Source organism: Phaseolus vulgaris, chromosome 3 (assembly GCF_051622355.1).
Source record: "Phaseolus vulgaris cultivar YP4 chromosome 3, ASM5162235v1, whole genome shotgun sequence".
Classification (NCBI taxonomy): Eukaryota; Viridiplantae; Streptophyta; class Magnoliopsida; order Fabales; family Fabaceae; genus Phaseolus; species Phaseolus vulgaris.
Genome location: NC_143500.1, coordinates 29,562,964 through 29,581,326, shown reverse-complemented (window position 1 = coordinate 29,581,326; position 18,363 = coordinate 29,562,964). Strand labels below are relative to the sequence as shown.

At 30.0% G+C, this 18,363-nt stretch overlaps 2 protein-coding genes across 5 annotated transcripts; one reads left to right on the top strand and one right to left on the bottom strand.

Annotated features, from left to right (window-relative positions):
• The first annotated feature begins 684 nt into the window (after positions 1-684).
• Positions 685-6,611, top strand: LOC137806975 (uncharacterized). 4 transcript variants are annotated; one of them, XM_068607379.2, is made up of 7 exons: positions 685-1,187; positions 1,261-1,458; positions 4,014-4,286; positions 4,492-4,594; positions 4,924-5,042; positions 5,200-5,307; positions 5,513-6,608. In XM_068607379.2, exons 1-7 carry the CDS (start codon positions 699-701, stop codon positions 6,152-6,154), a joined length of 1,932 nt encoding a protein of 643 aa, XP_068463480.2. In that variant the 5' UTR covers positions 685-698; the 3' UTR covers positions 6,155-6,608. The 4 variants fall into 4 exon arrangements, with proteins under 4 accessions (XP_068463480.2, XP_068463479.2, XP_090156712.1 ...); XM_068607378.2 differs by having other exon boundaries at positions 5,161-5,307; positions 5,513-6,607; XM_090300586.1 differs by lacking the exon at positions 5,513-6,608 and having other exon boundaries at positions 5,152-5,253.
• A 469-nt stretch (positions 6,612-7,080) lies between these two features.
• LOC137806974 (uncharacterized) lies at positions 7,081-12,448 on the bottom strand. Its single transcript, XM_068607377.2, has 8 exons — positions 12,149-12,448; positions 11,925-12,055; positions 10,233-10,310; positions 10,094-10,138; positions 9,924-9,968; positions 9,763-9,814; positions 8,640-8,736; positions 7,081-7,490 (listed from the first exon to the last, which is right to left on the bottom strand). Exons 1-8 carry the CDS (start codon positions 12,318-12,320, stop codon positions 7,325-7,327), a joined length of 786 nt encoding a protein of 261 aa, XP_068463478.2. The 5' UTR covers positions 12,321-12,448; the 3' UTR covers positions 7,081-7,324.
• Between the last annotated feature and the right edge of the window lie 5,915 nt (positions 12,449-18,363).

Here is an 18,363-nt window from a genome sequence, read left to right as displayed (position 1 = left end):
TGCATTATTTTGATTTTACAATTTAACTAAGACTTAATATATCGGTTTTTGAACAATTTAATTATATTTTATATTAAAATTTATTATATTCTTGTTCTTTAATAATTTTTAGAATTGAGTTTCTAGAATTAATAAAATTTTCATCACAATGAATTTAAGGATGAATGGTTAGAGTGCTGTTCAAGGTTGAACTTTTGTTAAAATAATTTTTAACTAAATTTTAGTTGTCTTATATTAGTTTGACTTAGTCTTAGGAACACTATAAAATTATATTTATAGACAAAAAAAAAATCCATCATATTTGTCTTTCAAGTTGTGTTGAGCTAATTTAAAAAACTAATGTCAAAAATCGAAAAAAAAGTGAATAATGTAATTGCACTTTTTTTATGCAATTTATAAATCTCATTCAAGACATTTTATATTAATTTACCATAAATAGATTTTTTAATATTAGGGATAATTTATTCAATTTCATTAAAGTATTTTAAATAATATTAATTTAGTTTTATTTTTTAAAACTAATTTAGTTTCATTATGTTTTTTCTTAAATGAACTAAATTAACAAAATTGAAAAAAGTTTGTTCGTACAAAAAAATGTATTTTACAATATCTTCTGCAATTCATCTTTGAAGTGGATCTAACCATATTTTATTTAATTAATATTATTAGAAAGATAGCTATTTTTGAAACTGTATAGAATGGTATCCATGGCTAATGTGCTCTTGGTATGTGGTGTTTGCACCAGAGAGAGAGAGGGGCATTGTGGTCATAATGCAACTAAGCTTCATGTTCCCAGAAAGGCACATTCTCAATTCCTCTCCTACGTTTCTGTTTCACACACTCAAACCATATTCCAAACCCCAATTTATTTCTTCATTTTCCTTCTCGTCCCCCAAACCTCTCTGTGCACATTCTTCTTCTCTGCCGATTCCATGACCGCCGGCGCTATGGCTACGGCCGCCGGAGCGGCGATGACTCTGTACCTCTTATTCAGGCGGAGGAAGAAGGCCGAAGAGGAATGGTCGAGAGCGCGGACCTTGAGGGCGAAGCCAGCTCAGGCGCCGGCGAATCTGTTTGAATCGATAGTGACGTTGTCGGAGACGGTGAGGTTCACTTACTCCGAGACTATTGGGAAATGGCCAATCGCAGACTTGGCCTTCGGTATCAATTCCTTCATGCGCAAACAGGTGGACTCAATTTCCCAAGTTTCTTGTCGTCAAATTGAATTTTTGGGTTTGAAACTGGACACGACACTTGCAGGGTGATTTGTCAGTTGCGAGTGTGTATGGTGGAAGCGGTTGTGTGGAGTTGAAGGGCCCTGAAGCTGTAGCCGACTTAGAGATACTATTGAGGCTGTTAACTCTGTGCATGCTTTTCTCCAAGAAACCGTTTCCCGAGTTTTTAGATTCTGCTGGATTCTCGCAGGACCAGGTCCTTCTCCACAGCCCCAAAGCTGAGGTAAGGTACCTTCTCTTGTAATTTTGTCTTTTTTTCTTTTTCCTTTTGTATGTTCATTGTTGGTGGGGTTAACTTAGAAAATTTGATGTGAGTAAAGAGGTTCTTTTGAAAAAAATGTCGTATTTCCATTTGATACTTCATAAAATGGACAATTTTTTTTTATTCAAGAACGGCGTGGAGTACGACGTGCACTGAAATTTGATATAAATATAATTGTAAATGACAATTACAACTTCAGTTTAATATAAAAATTAAAATAATACATGAAGTAGTCTTAATCTATTTCAAAATATTTTTTTTATCCATTTATGTAAATATCGAATAAAATTAAAACATTTGCGGAAAATATGTGATTAATTTTATAATTGGGTCTAATTTTGTAGGGGTTGTTAGTGGCAATTTTTAGACACACTCTCCAACATTTTTTTTTTTCAGAAACACCCTTGTTTGAAATTTGTTTTCTGGAATATATTTTGATCAATTGGAAATGTTTTAGAAATTAGTGTTCGGAATGTACTCAAAAGGGCCCATACTTAAAACAGCCTCATGCACTTCCAAATGGTAAAAAAGAATTAGCATAATCTATGCCCCCATTTCAAAACTGAAGTTATATTAGGTAATAAATGTGCAATCAAGTTATATTGGATAATAAATGTGTAATCAATGATCATGTATATCTTGAATTTTTCGTTTATAGATACTAATTTAATGAACTTGTCATGTATGAACTCTAGCTAGTGGCCCAATATGATCTTAATCTTGGGTTAAGACTTTAATCATCTAGTACCTCTCTTAATATGATTAATTTAGCTCGATTTTGGGATGGAGTAGCTTGTGAAAAAAGATGTCACCTATTGGTCTAGTTGTGTATTGTAGACTGATCTCCCAGGTTCAGGGCTTTTTAGAAGAACACGAGTCTTGAAAAAAAGTTTTCATTCTTTGGCTGAGACCACTCAGACTTGTGCTATACACCTGCTTCATGGGCTTGAAGAGACAACGTTGATGAAGAGTCTGTAGTATGGAAAGAAAATTTCATTTCTTTAATTGAGATACACTTCGCACGTACCATACAGTGACCTTCCAAGCTCAAAGGAACCACGTCGATAAAGAGACTCTAGTATGGAAAGAAAATTTTTCATTTCTTTGGTCCACTTTCCTTTGACCACTTTCCTTTGACCTGTATCGTACACCCTTAATCTTGATTAGATAAAAATGAATAATCAAGCGTGTTTGCTATTCATAGAGTGACTAAATCTGCACTCAATATATTTTAATGCAATTGTTATAGATTCCGATAATGGTAGTGCTCACTGCTAGTATTTCTATGTTCCCACCTTACCACAGTCTCACCTGGAGTGTTAAGAAAAAGGGGAAAAGACGAATCAAACAGGAGGGTGGTTGCTCTTGTTATAAGGGACAATGACTAAGCTCATCAGTGAAGAGGCTGCTTGTACTTGAAGATTATAGTTTGAACATCACTCTAGATCTTCTAGAGTGTAACCAAAGCCATATCGTCCTTTGAATGCTTATTACATTTTCTTTCCAAGTGAAAAAAAAAAAAACATTTAACATACCACCATTACATTCTCCATCCACAATTCAAGTGTGCAAGCTAGTACTTGTCTCTGTTGAATGCCTATGAATTCCCTTAAAGCAGCTCTACTGGTGCACCAATTTTGTAATATTTTCATGTTTCACTAACATATACAGATACTATTAATGTTCAAGTTTTAAGCACGATCTTCTGGCCTGTCTATGTGGACCAGCAGATCCACAATTATTGATTCATTTTCTCAGAACAAGCAAAATCTTTGAAAGCGCCAGAATTTGGGACATGGTAATGTCTAAAATATAATTTTTACATGATAATAACCTTCACAAAAAAAATACTAAGGAAAAGAGGGATCGTTTTACAATACAATCTTTAAAAGAAATTCACATAAGAAGATGAAACATCTCTCACTAGTTAAGTCCTGTAATAATGAGCCTAAAAGAAATGCTAAGAAAATAGTTGTCAAACAACTTTATAAAATAAAGTAATATATGTTGGCTTTTATTTTTATAGTAGAAGTGTAGGAGGTGTAGCCAAGAATGAGTGTCTTGGTGTGTGCCCTGTCTTGCCTGTGTCGCGTGTGTCACAGCCAGGTCAGTGTAAGTGTCATACATGCACCATATCAATGGATTTTGTGTTGGTGCTTCCTAGAGCAAAGCCTCATAATACATGTCTGGCCCTTTGTTCACAATTCTTCATTACCCTTGATCATCTTTTAAAAAACATCCTAGCTCAATGGGAGTAGCAGTCCCGAATTCATGGTGATGGTTGGTCATGTCCATTCTGAGTTGACAAATCCTATAATTCTGACATGGTTTGACAGATGCACAAGTTAATTTATACTTCTCATGCTAAATGTGCATTGGTAATTTATTTTCTTTTCTTTATTCGGTTATTTTATCTTAATTTTGTGTTTCAGTTGCTGAACTGTTATGCACATGTCATTGTTCAATTTATTGCTCAACTGTAACTGAAAACTGATTTAATGTCATGAAACCTGCAGCTTCTGAAGCCCGCTTTCACTATTATACATGATATGCAATCAAGATGTTTCCTTCTATTGATCAGGGGAACTCATAGCATAAAAGACACACTGACAGCTGCAACTGGTGCTATGGTTCCTTTTCACCATTCCATTCTTAATGATGGACAGATAAGTAACTTGGTTTTAGGACATGCACACTGTGGTATGGTTGCTGCAGCTCGTTGGATTGCAAAAGTCTGCACTCCTACATTACTTAAGGCTCTTGATGAATGTCCAGACTCAAAAGTCAAGGTACTGTTCTATATTATTCTTCTAAGAATATTACGATGCTACAGCCCTGAATTTTGAAATGTTCAGTTCTTTCTTTCATTTGTTTATGTCTTAACTTTTTCCATCCTTTCACTAGAATGACATTTTTTTTAATGTTTTTCTTTCAAATCATGTTATATAATCACACTACTCATAGTATATTCTTGTCTTTTTTGGAATACCACAGATTGTTGGACACTCACTTGGTGGTGGTACTGCATCACTGTTGACTTATATTCTTAGGGAACAAAAAGAGTTATCTTCAAGCACCTGTGTCACATTTGCTCCAGGCATGATCATACTAATTTTACATTTGAAGTTATTGAATTGAGAAGTAACACTAATTGTCTCTTAAGTTATGATGAATTATTTTTTCATTTCATAATGCTGAAAAATATGTTAGTGTTGGAAAGAAGCTGGAGCTATTGTCTAATCAGTTTGGGACTACAATATGTGATTTCAAATTTATATGCCCAACATTGTTATTTTGATAAATGCCTATGAGATTTAGATAGCTATTTAGTGTGATATGTATTTATATGTATGGCATGTAGCTATATTCTGTTTTAAGTAAGGATGCTTATTTTTGTGATGCAATCTATCATATTGTCTTTTTCAGCTGCTTGTATGACATGGGAGTTAGCTGAATCAGGGAAGCACTTTATCACCACCATTATAAATAATTCCGACTTGGTGCCCACATTATCAGCTTTCTCTGTTGATGATCTTCGTTCTGAGGTGCTTCAGCTGGTTCTCCCAACTTTCAATATTTGAGTACATATTAATTTTAATTAGTTTGTTTCTAATGTTATCTATTAGATGATGCTTTGTTCTTTACTCAAGTTAGTTTTGTTAGGTTGCTGCATCATCTTGGTTCAATGATTTATGGGATCAGGTTGAACATACAAAAGTTCTGAATGTCATATATCGCTCAGCAAGTATTCTTGGGTCTCACTTACAATCTATAAGTGCAATTCTACTGCCTGTAACCAGTAGTACCGAGGTAAATTCCTCGTCTCTATTTGACATTTTAGTATTCTTATAAAGCAGTTATAAAATCATACATTATTAAGAACAGTTAGGTGATCAATTATATTTGCAGTGATCCTAATACTCAGACTGTTTTTATTATTGTATACCTCCTTTGCGTGGGCCTTTTTCCATGTGTATATTTTATCTTACAGAAGGATCCTGCTATTTACCTGCAGGTTGTGATAAAGCATGCACGAGGTGTTGCAAAAGCTGTTGTCAAAACTATGGCTGCACACACTCAGAATATTGGTCCATTGTCAAAATCTAAATTAAATAACTTGGTCAACATGTCTCTTGGACCAAAAAATATAAGTAAATCTCTCTTGACTGAAAGTGTGTTTATGCTTAATAAAGATGAACCAAACTCCTCAAGTGAAAGATTTGGACTTGATGTAGTAGATGAAGAGGAGCCAGTCATTGATGCCAATGAACACATTACAGAAGGTGAATTGTGGAATGAGCTAGAAAAACAGAATATATTAAACATCCAAAATCAGGTAGACGAGGCAGCTAAAGCAAAAGAGATAATTGAGGAAGATCATCTTGTTGATACTAGCAATTCAATCTTAACATCTGATCTAGTAGATAGCTATTGTTTTTATCCTCCAGGTAAAATCATGCATATTGTCTCTGCACCTTCTGATGAATCTAGTTCAAACTCCAAGGAGGAACATATCAAATTATATGAAACACCTAGACAGCTGTATAGCAAGTTCAGACTTTCAAAGAAAATGATAAATGATCATTACATGCCAACATATAGGGCAATGATCCAACTATTAATTCAGCAACTAAAGAAAGATCATAATGTCCAATAGTACCAGATGTAAAAAGTATCAAGGAGAAATGCATAAATCACCTTTTCATGGTTAAAAGCTACTTCAACCTACATAAAAAATATTCATCATCCAGAAAATTTAGAATTTAACTAAAGATAGAGCCTCTCCTTGAAGGAGAAGCTTCCAAAAATTGACGGGCAATTCCCAACCAAAGTAGGGCAGGTCTCACCCGCCTTCTAGTGCGTGTTCGATTTATAGGTGTTGGCACGACCAGTCGTCTCTATACGATCATTGACCAGTCGCCTTTCACCCCCTGACAGAACAGGTTAAACCTTACGAAGCTTTCTTTGATTTATTTATAGGCAGCCCCGCAGGACAGATTGTAAAATCTTCGATATGGGACTTGGGATAATGGGATATGGGCTTACAACATCATTTAATTTCCTAAGTTATCCAAATGAACACACAAAATCACACGCACTGACTTTATACGATAAAGTCATTAAGTAATATTTCACCCGAGCTATTTAATTTTATGCAATTATAATAAATTTTATTTAATCGTGAATTAGGTGGTCCTATTTGGTTTATCTTGCGGACGCTTGTTTGGTAAAGCTCAGAACAAGACACTCACTTTAAATAAGTATTTTTTTATAATATTAATTTTTCAAATTTTCTTTATCACATCGATTCTCATTATCATCATAAAATAAATAAAATAATATAAATACAACATTAGGTAACGCCGAAATGGAATTACATAGAGGATGTTCAAAAATAAAATACATGATGATGATCCGCAATAAAATCTATCCCTGTTTTTTTTAATTTAATAACATAATAAGTAACAATATTTTTTACAAAAAAATAATTCGAAAAATATTATCTTTATTTCTTTTTAATTAAACAGCCTTTACCTTCTTAACATTTTTTTACTTCTCTTTATATTTCTTGTTTATAACTTATTTATAAGAAAAGTCTACTTTGTTGGATGGGAACTGGTACTAACTTTAATTCGCAGTACACAAATATTATCTAAACATCTGCTGCCCCTGTCAATTTATTAATATATCTTCTTCCTAGAAAATAGAAATCTGCTTTGTTCCATTGTCTCTTGTGACCACCATTCAAAGTTGGCGCAGTGACTCTTCAATAAAAAGGATGCCCCAATCAAATTCAGATATGGCGAATTGGTCTCATCTAATGACATCAACCACCATAACGGATTTTCAAAGACTCAGGTGGCTCTTCTTCCATTATCTTTGAACCCTCTTTTTCAAAGTACTCTCGTATGGTTGTTTTACGATCACCAAGGAAGGTATGATCCAAAAAAAATTTGTACACTTCTTCACCAAGGCTTTTCGCACCAAGGACACTGCAACAATTCAACCATGCCTTCATTTTATGAACAAATAACAAAATGCCTCTCACATATAACATATAATACTATATTGCACTACAAAAATGATACAGTTTTGACGTATTAGTATCGTGGCATCCGTATGGTTTGAAACAAAAACATCAAGGATAATAACCATATGCTAGAAAAACAATGAGAGATATTTTGCATCAGAGAATGATTTAGAATCTAATCTTTTCATTAAAAGATATATACAAGATAAAAAAAACAGAAGAAAAACTAACTCTAACCCAGAAAAGAAAATTGTGTATGAATTGAGATAACCCAGAAAAAAGAATTGTATATAAAAGATCTTCAGTGACAGATTGCATTTCTTAATTGATAGTTAAAATAATTGCGCAAATCTCTAAAAGATCTGAAGTGATAGATTGCAATTCTTAATGGATAGTTTAAACGCATCATTTTCACTTAATTTTAAGAGAATAATACATTTATAAAGAGGATATGAAATGCTTTTACAATAAAATATGGATAAGAATTTTAAATTCACATTAATAAAAATAAACAAAGAATTCGCAATTTTTTTTTATAATAAACTACTATCTACTCTATTTTTAGAATTTTTTAATAATAAATATAATTTATTTATTTATTTATCGTTTTCGTCATATTTTTATATTTTTTTAATATTTTTTTTAAAAAAAAAAGTAAACAAAGAAAACTTTAACCGCGATTGCGTCATAAGAATAATTTTAATAAAAGAAAAAATCAATAAAAAATTTCAAAAAAACTGAAAATATCTGAACAAATGCTAATCCAATTTTTTTTATCAATGTCAGATAAAAAGTTTTTGATGAATTTTGATTAAAAACTAATATCAACCAATTTCAATTAAAAAAACATCAATACTAATTTTTATAATTATTAGACAATTTTTTTTCATATTTAAATTATTTCATATGTAATAGTAATTAAAATAGTTTATCTCAACACAAAAATCAAAGTTCATTACATTTAAATAAAATTGGTGAAAGAAAACATTCTAAACAATACCTATTCAAATTTGACATATTTGAATATATTAAAAATGATGAAAGATTTCATTGAAATGTAAGGTAGGTGTTGTTTGAATGAATGAATTAAGTAGCAGAAGAGGGTACTTACCAGTGACGAAGATAAACACGGCATGGCAAAACATCATCCCGCCAGATCTTATGGATCTTATACTCTCCATACCGTTCAAAATATTTTCCCCTGCCCTCTGTTACAAAAAGGTCACAGATATGATTAAATATATTTTTTCTTCGTCTGTTTTCATGTAAGATTGATATTTCTAGTGTAAACTATAAATTTCTTAAATATTTATAATAAAAAAACTATTAAAATAAATTATTTTCAATATTTCTTTTACATAACAAACAAATTTACAAATTTACAATATAAATCAGAAAGTTAAATTTAAAGTTTAACAAAAATAATTTTCGTGTTATAAAAAATAAAATATATTTAAAAACATATTTAATCTTAAAAAATATAACTCATATTAATCATAACAAGATAGGTAAAGTTGAGTTTGATAATCTAAGATAGATCTCAATCAATCTAGTTTTAATGCAACGTTGGTTTCCTTGGTTGTTCAAATTAACAATAAAACCTTAACTAGGGAATCAATATCTACTGGGCAGACACCCACTCTTTCGATAATTCCAAATTTTCCAGTCTTGTGTAAAGATATAAATCATTCACATACCCTTATAACTTTCTTCTTCGTTTAATTTTAAATTGATAAATTCGAATATGATCTGTGCTTAAATTATTTGGAACTACATTTTAACATTAAGATATAATTTCAATTAACAAGAACAGAAAATATTTTTTAACTTCAAAGTAATTACAAAAAATATTGTTCAAAGAGAGTGTGGCACACTTATAACAATGCCACATGTCACTTTAAGTTTTGCTTAAACTTCAACAAAAGTAACGTAAGTTTTATTTACAAAATTAAGTTTTGAAAGAAATTTTTAGTAAATGATTATAAATGGATTATTTTTTAAACAATCAAACATGTTAGAAAATTGATTTTATTCTTCAAAATAAGCTTGGACTACCCAACTAAAAATTAAAAATCTGAGAAATGTTAGGAAATAGTTGCAAGAGAAGTACGTTGCACAAATTACCAACTAATTTTTTTAAAAAATAGCATTAATTTATTTAATTAAAATTAAGCGTAGCACAGTTAAATTTTTTTTTTCTGACTGAGTATAAACTTGGATTTTTGTAACATTACCACTGCATTTAAATTTAAAGAAGTCCTCGTCAGTGTAAGAAGCACAGAGAACCTGCGTTGATGACACAGAAAACCATCAACACACTTAAACATCATATATACGTTACGAATAAATCTAGCAAAAAAAAAAGTTACTAAAATGTAACATTTGAATAACATACTGCAGGATTGGTAAAGGGCTTTCCATCTAGTGATTCAGGAACAACCTACAGGAGATAAAATAAATTCAAAATTATATTTGGAACTCTTGAAGCAGGTATTGGATATTCTATTATCACCGGAACAAATCCATAATAAGCAAATAAAAATAAAGAAATAAATAAGAACTCACAGCTAAAAACCGATATATGCGTTCCCTTTCAATGAATGCCGGAATCTAAAGTCCGTTACAAGAAAATAAAGGAGAATTTTAGCATGGTAAAAAGTAGGAATCCCAAGTAAAATAATTGAAAGTTTTGGAAAGACAGTACCTCTGTTTTCTTTATCTCAAAAACAACTAAAATAATTATTTCACCTTCACATGGTTCAACAGACAGGCCGGCAATTTCCTGCAAGCAGTCAAACAAACCCACATCCAACAACCAATTACTACCAACTATCACATCACGTCCTATAACTTCTTCAAAATTTTCTATTTTTCTTCCTTTTTCAAAATTGGGTGGTGATATAATATTCACTTTATAAATAATAAATAATATTTTAAATAATTAAAAAGAATATCATTATTTAATTAATGAATACAAATATGAGAAATTATTAGAGATGAAAACGTGGGATGGTTTGCTAAATTTATATTTAATTTGTAAAAACCAAATTAAAATTACGAGTTAGTTTTGTTAGTTGAAGCAAACTGAATTACTTTTGTTAGTTCATCTCGTGCCAACTCTTTAAGCAGTTTTATATCAAAGTGTAATCGATTTATGTGTTAAGAAAGTGATATTTTTATGTATTTGTAATTTTTCTGACAGTACTTAGTATGTAAGGTTTCAGATCGTAAAAGATTGGAACATCATAAAATGTTTTACTTTAATTCATTTTAATTTTTATTGATTTTTTTTGTGCAAACTAATTTCTATAAGTAAAATCTTAAAAATCAATATTATATGTAAATTTTACATTAATAATTTGTCTTAATGTTTACATTTTTATTAATAATAAAATTTAAATAAATTAAATACAAAATATTAACATTTACATCAAATAGATATGTTAAAATTGATTTATTTATAAAAAACATAAAAAATATTATTATATAAGTTACTAAAAAAATTATAATAATTAATTATCATTATATCTTAACTTCAAAAATATTATTTTTTGTTTTTCTATTTTAATAACATTAAAATATACTGAATATTTTTGTTAGTTCCTTTATTGACTCAGACAATTACATAAACAAACCTAAATGTACTAACAAGTTAAAATACACAGTCGATGCATTTTTTTCTGTGAGCTAGTGGATTGGATCGTATGGTTCGACCTTCATTGTCAACCTTATAAATTATACTTTTATTTACTAATATAAAATCATACTATTTTTTTTGTCTAGTTTTTAAATAATTTTTTTATTACGTAGTAAAATTACATATTAATTTTATTTTATTTTATATTTTTAATAAATAACATACATATTTTAATTTACAAACTTTCTTATATTTCTAACAAAAAAAATATTAAAATTTATGAAATTTTAATTTTCATAATTTGTAACAACTTTTAATAAGTTAATTTTAAATAAAATTAGAAAAGTAAAAGTGACTTTATTAATAAAATTAATGTTTATTTAAAAATTAAAAGACTCATGAACGTTATTTATATGTAAAATACTAAAAGACGTTTGTATGTTTATTTTAAAATTAGGTTAGTATTAGTGTCATTCAACTTTATTTTGAGGGAGATAGGTGTATTTTTTCAAAAAAATAATTTTTGAGATAATTATTATTATAAAAAACAATTAATATATTACACATTATAATATGTTATTAGATTAAAGATAAGCATGTTTATAATTTCTGAATATAAGAATTAAAATTTGCCATGAAATTTGAAAATATCATTTAATTTTGCAATAAAAAATTATGGAGTAACCGTTCTTAGTTCTTGGTGACAAACAAAAGGAACAAAAAAATGACTGAAGAAAATGGGGAAAAAAAGAAAAGGACCTCCGTTTTGATATTGGCAACGCGGTGAGTGAAAAAGATGGCTCCAACGGAGTTGAATAGACGGCGGAATCCGGTTAAGCGGGCGATTCGGAAGTTAACGAGGTTGGGAAAAGTGCTTCTGGCACTTCTCTCTGTGTCAATAAGAAGTTAAGGTTGGGAACAAATTAATAAAGAGGATTATATTGAATAAATATGATACATGAAAGAATGCATATAGTAATTACCGGAGAGAAGGGAACCATAACCGCAAATGGAGATGTAATCGTCTCCGGAGAGTAAGGCATCGAAATCGGAGAGGTGAGTGAGATCATGACAGGGCAAAGCTTTAGGCACGGCCATGGGAATGGAAGAAGAAGAAGAAGAAGAGATTCTCTTACAGTGACGATTGGTTAGCATTGGTTGGGCTGGGTTGGGTTGGTTTGGGGAATAAATAAGAGATCTGACACTCTCCTGAGATTCCACACAAGTGTGTCCATTTCATTGGTACGCCCATACCTTATTCACTGTATCTGTACCCTCACTTTATCAATTTTTATTATTCTCTCCTAAACTATTTATTCATAAAAAAAAATTAACCATCAACTTTTATTATTCTCTCCTCACTAGTTTTTTTTATAATAAAATTTGTTCCAACCAAAATTAAAATTGGTTTGTAAAAATTAAAAGTGCCACTATTTTGTGATTAAACTTTATACATAGTTAATGAGTTTTCTTATATGCAATTAAAATAGTTGTAGTGTAGCTTATAATATTAGTTAATTAGAAAATAGTGTAGTTTATAATATTAGTTAATTAGAAAATAGTGTAGTTTATAACATTAGTTAATTAAAAAATAATTAAAATTTAGAGATAAAACGTATCATAGTCATCATCATAGTAACTAAGAAAAAAAATCATCTCTATGTAATATTATCAAATAAATAAATAATAATAATAATAATTGGTTTATAAAATATCACTAAAAAGTTATTAAATAACAACTAAATTTAGAGATAAAAAATAATTAGTCACCAAAATTTAACTAAATTATATATTATTTTAGAGACTAAGAAATCATTAGTATTTAAAGTGATTTCTATTAATAAAAATTTATAAAATAGTATCTAAATTAACTATTAAGATTTTTGCTACTAACTACTTTATATTTTAAATTACTAATTTAGAATATAAAGTAGTTATAGTTAAAATCTTGGTAGTTAATGGTTAGATATCAATTTAGAAACTACTTTAGATACCAATAATTTTTTTACTTTATGAAATAGTCTCTAATTTAGTCAATATATTAACTAATTATTTTGGTCTTTAAAGTTACTTTCTATTTAATGATTTTCTTGTAGCATATGGTAAAAAATATGTGTTATGTCTTGTGAAAAAAATTGGTTAGAAGATAAACAAAGAAAAAATAAGTAATAATCAATTGAAATATGATTCAATTGAAATACTAATGAACTTTAATTTCTGTCCACGAAAAAATTCATTACCAAACAAATATTACTGTAGTGGACCATAACTTGTAGAGAAAACCTCGGTGCTTGTGTCAGGAAGCTCAGCTCGGCTATTGGGCCAGGATGATGGGCCACGCGTTTGGACTCAAGTATTTGCATAATAACCCCCATTCGTGCATTTGGTATAATTATTCGTGTATAAGGTCTGGTGGTTCAGTAAAACATATGTTAATGAACCTAGGGTGCACTTAGTACATTTGGGTCTAGCATGAGTAAAATGGTCTCTGTCAGCCCAAGCCCAAGCCCAAAGTGCGCTAGGGTTTGATAGAGCAGTTGGCAAGTTACGTGAGAACACATGCATGATAAGTAGTGGCACATGCATGGTATAGTGATATGAAAGGGCATGTAAAAGTACTTGAAAACATATTGGACCCCGGGAGTGGTTGCCTTCGTTGGTGCCCAAGTGGTTATTCTGTTAGGGTTTGTTGCACTCCAAGGAGATAGAATTCTACACAGCTATGTTGTTAAGATTACGCACACTGTAACAAAATTCTCTTTATTGAATATACTCTCACTAGAGATAGGATTCTCGTGAGGGAAGGTGGTTACCGCAAGAGGTAACCTAGCGGCACTCTATAAAAGGGACTCAAGATCCCTGGTTACGGTACGTTGTTTCTAACGCTTGGCTAACACTTTACTAAGCATTAAATTAGATACTTCTTGTTTATTATAGCCATGTACTGACTTGATCGTCGTACGATCGGCCGTTAGGGTGCCCTCTGTCTCAATAGGAACAACATCCAGACATTAAGGAAAACACGAGTTCCACCACGAGGCAGATGGAGTTCGAGCTCGCCTGTAGAGGTCTACTGGCGACCAGGTCAACCGACAAGAATAATTATAATTAGAAGTTTCTCTCCCAATAAACTCGCTAAAGTAACAAATTTCCAGTTATATTAAACAACAAATTTCAGTTGACCAAATGATCATGCTCATATTTGTATTAATTTTTGTAAATCACACACAATTTGGTGCATAAGACATGTGAATATTGTTTTCATTACTGAGTTTGTAATGCCATTTAGGCAAAATTTTCAGATTATACTAGTCGAAGAGGAAGTTAATGTCTACCATATAACATTCTTATAAAAAAGATAAACCCACGGATAAAGTCAAACATATTAGTTAATGCATATGCACTTAAACCACAAGGCAATCTCAACCACCAAACATTTAGAAGCAATTAAACGAATTACGAACCTAACAAGATTTTATTGAACCGATTCTCACAAATCTTCACATTGGTTGAACACATATCTTCTGAGCAAGAATCACTACATGCTACTAAGCGCATTACATTTTTAATCATCAATCAGCTATATCAAATTCAAACAATGAAAGAACTTGTTGTCTAACAGAACTTTCGTATTTAGATAAGAGAGATTATGATCTGTTGTGTCTTTCATCACCTTCACAAACCCTTGAATAATCTTCTCTCTTATGAAATGCAACTTGGTGTCAATGTATTTAGTTCTTTTATGGTAAACTTTGTTCTTGGACAACTATATAACATTGTTATTATCACAATAGACAATAATAGATAGTAACATGATCTTCCATTTTTAGTCATAAGACTTCGTTCACTATTTTCACCATGAAAGTATATTATACTTCAAAGTTTGACAAAGTTACTCCTTTTGTAGAATAGGGATGGCAAAGTGGGACGACCTGCTGAAAAAAAACTGCGAGATGGACTGCCTATCTTAACCTGTTGACTTGCTTAGGTCTGTCTTGCATAACCCGCAGTCTGTGTGAGGCAAGGCAGACTGACTAACATAACTTGCATATTTTTTTTTAAAAAAGAATTCTTTCTACGCCCCTATAATTTCTTCTTGCAGCCTCATATTCTCAAAATTTCTAAAATTATCTATTCCAAATTTTATAATATGTAATGCAAATTTGTATTCTAGATTATGCAATCTGGAATATTTCACAATCTGAAACACAATTTTTAACTTCTAAATTCAATAACTCGGGAAGTCCTTGAATTCCACATTCTAAAATTTAAGGAAAAACATTCAATGAAAAATGTCAAAGGTTAATTTGAGTATTTTTTTGAAGTATGAGGTGCAAGAAGAAAGGCATGGAGGTGCAGGAAGAAACTATCCTCAATCCCTAATTCATAACACTTTCATGAAATTCGATAATGGTTTTAATATTTAATAGTGTTTTTTATCTTTATAAAATGCATAAATTGTTTAGGTTTCAATACTCATCAAATTCTAAATGTAGTAGTCAGACCTTAGGTTTTCTTATAATTAAATTTAAATATTATATTATATATATATATTATTTTATATTCTTTTTCAAATTTGAATAGTAATTATGTGTCTACATGTATTACTTAAAAAATGTATATATAAATATAATGAAATATTTTATTAGCACGACTGAAATTTAAATTTCATTGAAAATCAGAACATCATTATAATATTCTTTACCTGTATTTTATTATGCATGTGTCATGAGAATAATACTATGAGACCATTTACCTAATTAATCTAAATAAGAAATAATAACTTAATAAAAAGATATTCTAAATTTATATATTATTAATTTAAAAAAAAAATTTCTTGTGTGTCTGCCCCGCAAGTTCGTGGACCAATAAAATCAACATGCATTTTCAACACGAGGTTTTTTTTATCGGCAATAAAAAATAAATAAATGTGAACCACTTTAGGGGTGGTCCAACCCTTATACAAAATAAAAGACCTAAGACACTCCATCTTAACACTCGCACCACTGGACGCCTAGGATTACAAAACACCCTAAAAACAAACACCTGAGCTAAAAGATATATCAAGAAACCATCGTCATACAGACCAAAGGTTCGAGACACCACTTGAAAAAGGAGAACAAACCAGAGAGAAACTTGGACGTAATCCAAGACCAAACCTTCACTTGAACCAATGCAACCACTTTTAAACCATTGACAACTCCCCCATTAAAGATTGCGTTGTTTCTATGCTTCCACAACTCCCTTACCACTGCAGTCCAAATCACTCCCCACATCTCATTTGTTGAAGCAGACACATTCCACAATCTAAACTGAGAAAAATTTAGCAGTGGATCATTATGGGACACAAACTGCACTCCAAGCCATGCAAAACAACGACTCCACACTAGCCAAACAAATCTGCACTCGAAAAACAAATGGCTATTTGATTCCACCTCCACCCTACAAAGACTACACAAAGGACTTTCAACCGCAATCTCACGCTTTTCCAAGTTAATCCTAGTAGCTAGCTTATTTTCCAACACCCTTCAGACAGTAACAAGTGCAGAAGGCAGGGCTTTACATCTCCAAAGCTGTTTAAACACGATGACATTCTTCCCTTCTCATCCCCTCCTAAGACTATTATAGGCAAAATTAACCGTATATGATAAGACCTCCCCATCCTTCCAAACCCAACTATCCTTTCAACACGAAGTAAACCTATGTGAGCACGGACATGCCCCATTGTCATCCATGTTGTAGATAGAACTTCAAGCTTATTACAATGTCATTAAACACGTAGTTCAATGTCATTAAACACGTAGTTCATGAGAAATTTGTTGGTGTCCAAAATGTAATATGAGTTAACATAACCCTATACAATAGCGTTTTAGCATGTTGTCTAACTCTACTGTAAACTAAAAGTCTCCAAAACAAAAAGAAATAATCTACTTAAAGAACTTACCCATATTTAACATGAATCTAGTAACAAATACAACATATCTTATATAGAACAACTGCAAATCATCACATGCATAAAAGAACTAAGGATCTTTGCATATGAAATATCATTAATATAATTTTTTTTTCTTTCATTGTCTTAAAAGGTTGTTCATAACTCAATAATGCCAAATTCCCCAAGTTTCTCTGTGTAAGAATCTAACATAAAACATAATAAATATTTATTTTTTGTAATTTTTTCCCAAATTTATTAGAGTGCGAGTTATTATATTAATTGGAATAAGAACAAATTAACAAAAAAACATATTAAAAAATTTAAATTATAAAAAAAAAGTTGTGGAACTAAACATAGCAATGATTTCAATCTTAGTCTAAATTATAAAATAAAAATATTTTAAATGAAATATTATAATTATAGTAGAAAGTAAATACAATATATTTTTTATAAATAAGATGATTCAAATATCAAACAAGCAAAATTATATTAAATACAATTATAAATACAACATTATTGTTAAGACATCACTGATGTTGTGCTGGAGAAGTGAAGTCACTTTTGTTATATTAAGAATAATAATAATAAGTTTTTTTTTCTTGCAATTTCTATTTGTTATATATTAGTTATTTAAAGGGAATTTTGGTTAAATTTCATTTAAAATAAATTAGGTGAAGTTTTTTAATTACATATGCCCCACGTGATTTGAAGACCCGTGTATTGTAAGGAAAATGAGATTAAGTTTAATGATTTTTTAAATAGAAATTAATTTTGAGATAAAAATAGTTAATTATTATATTGATTAAATTAGAATTACTAAATTTAGAATAAATAATTGATAGTTAAAACTTTAATAGTTAATTAAATATCAATTTAAAAATTATTTATTAATAATATAAATTAATTTAATAATTAAAAAAAGTTTTAGTTTCTAAAATAATTTTTTTAATTTAGTTAATATAATAATTAATTATTTTTTTTTTCAAAAAATAATTTATATTTATGATTTCTTGATAGTTTAGATTTTGATTTCTAGAAAACCGAGTTTTGAATGTTGTGATTTTAAGATGTAAGTACTGTATCAAAAACAAGATTAAATTTAATGATTCTCTCTAAAATAACATAGATCTAACTGTAAAAGTTTGGAATTTGATTTTTGGGAACCGAAGTTTGAATGTAATTAATTGAGTATAAATTTACCAGAAAACTAATTCAGAATCCAGTTTTCAAGAAATTGAATTCTAAACAAAGTTTTATTTATTT

Bases quoted from the DNA above. Each gene is read 5' to 3' on its own strand.
- LOC137806975 (XM_068607378.2), top strand. From the start codon at position 699: ATGGTATCCATGGCTAATGTGCTCTTGGTATGTGGTGTTTGCACCAGA. The intron at 4,595-4,923 runs GCATGATCATAC...TGTCTTTTTCAG, and splicing joins CTGTGTCACATTTGCTCCAG to CTGCTTGTATGACATGGGAG. The intron at 5,308-5,512 runs GTAAATTCCTCG...ATTTACCTGCAG, and splicing joins CTGTAACCAGTAGTACCGAG to GTTGTGATAAAGCATGCACG.
- LOC137806974 (XM_068607377.2), bottom strand. From the start codon at position 12,320: ATGCTAACCAATCGTCACTGTAAGAGAATCTCTTCTTCTTCTTCTTCT. The intron at 9,815-9,923 runs GTATGTTATTCA...TCATCAACGCAG, and splicing joins AGCCCTTTACCAATCCTGCA to GTTCTCTGTGCTTCTTACAC. The intron at 8,737-9,762 runs GTAATGTTACAA...TTTTTGTAACAG, and splicing joins CTTTAAATTTAAATGCAGTG to AGGGCAGGGGAAAATATTTT.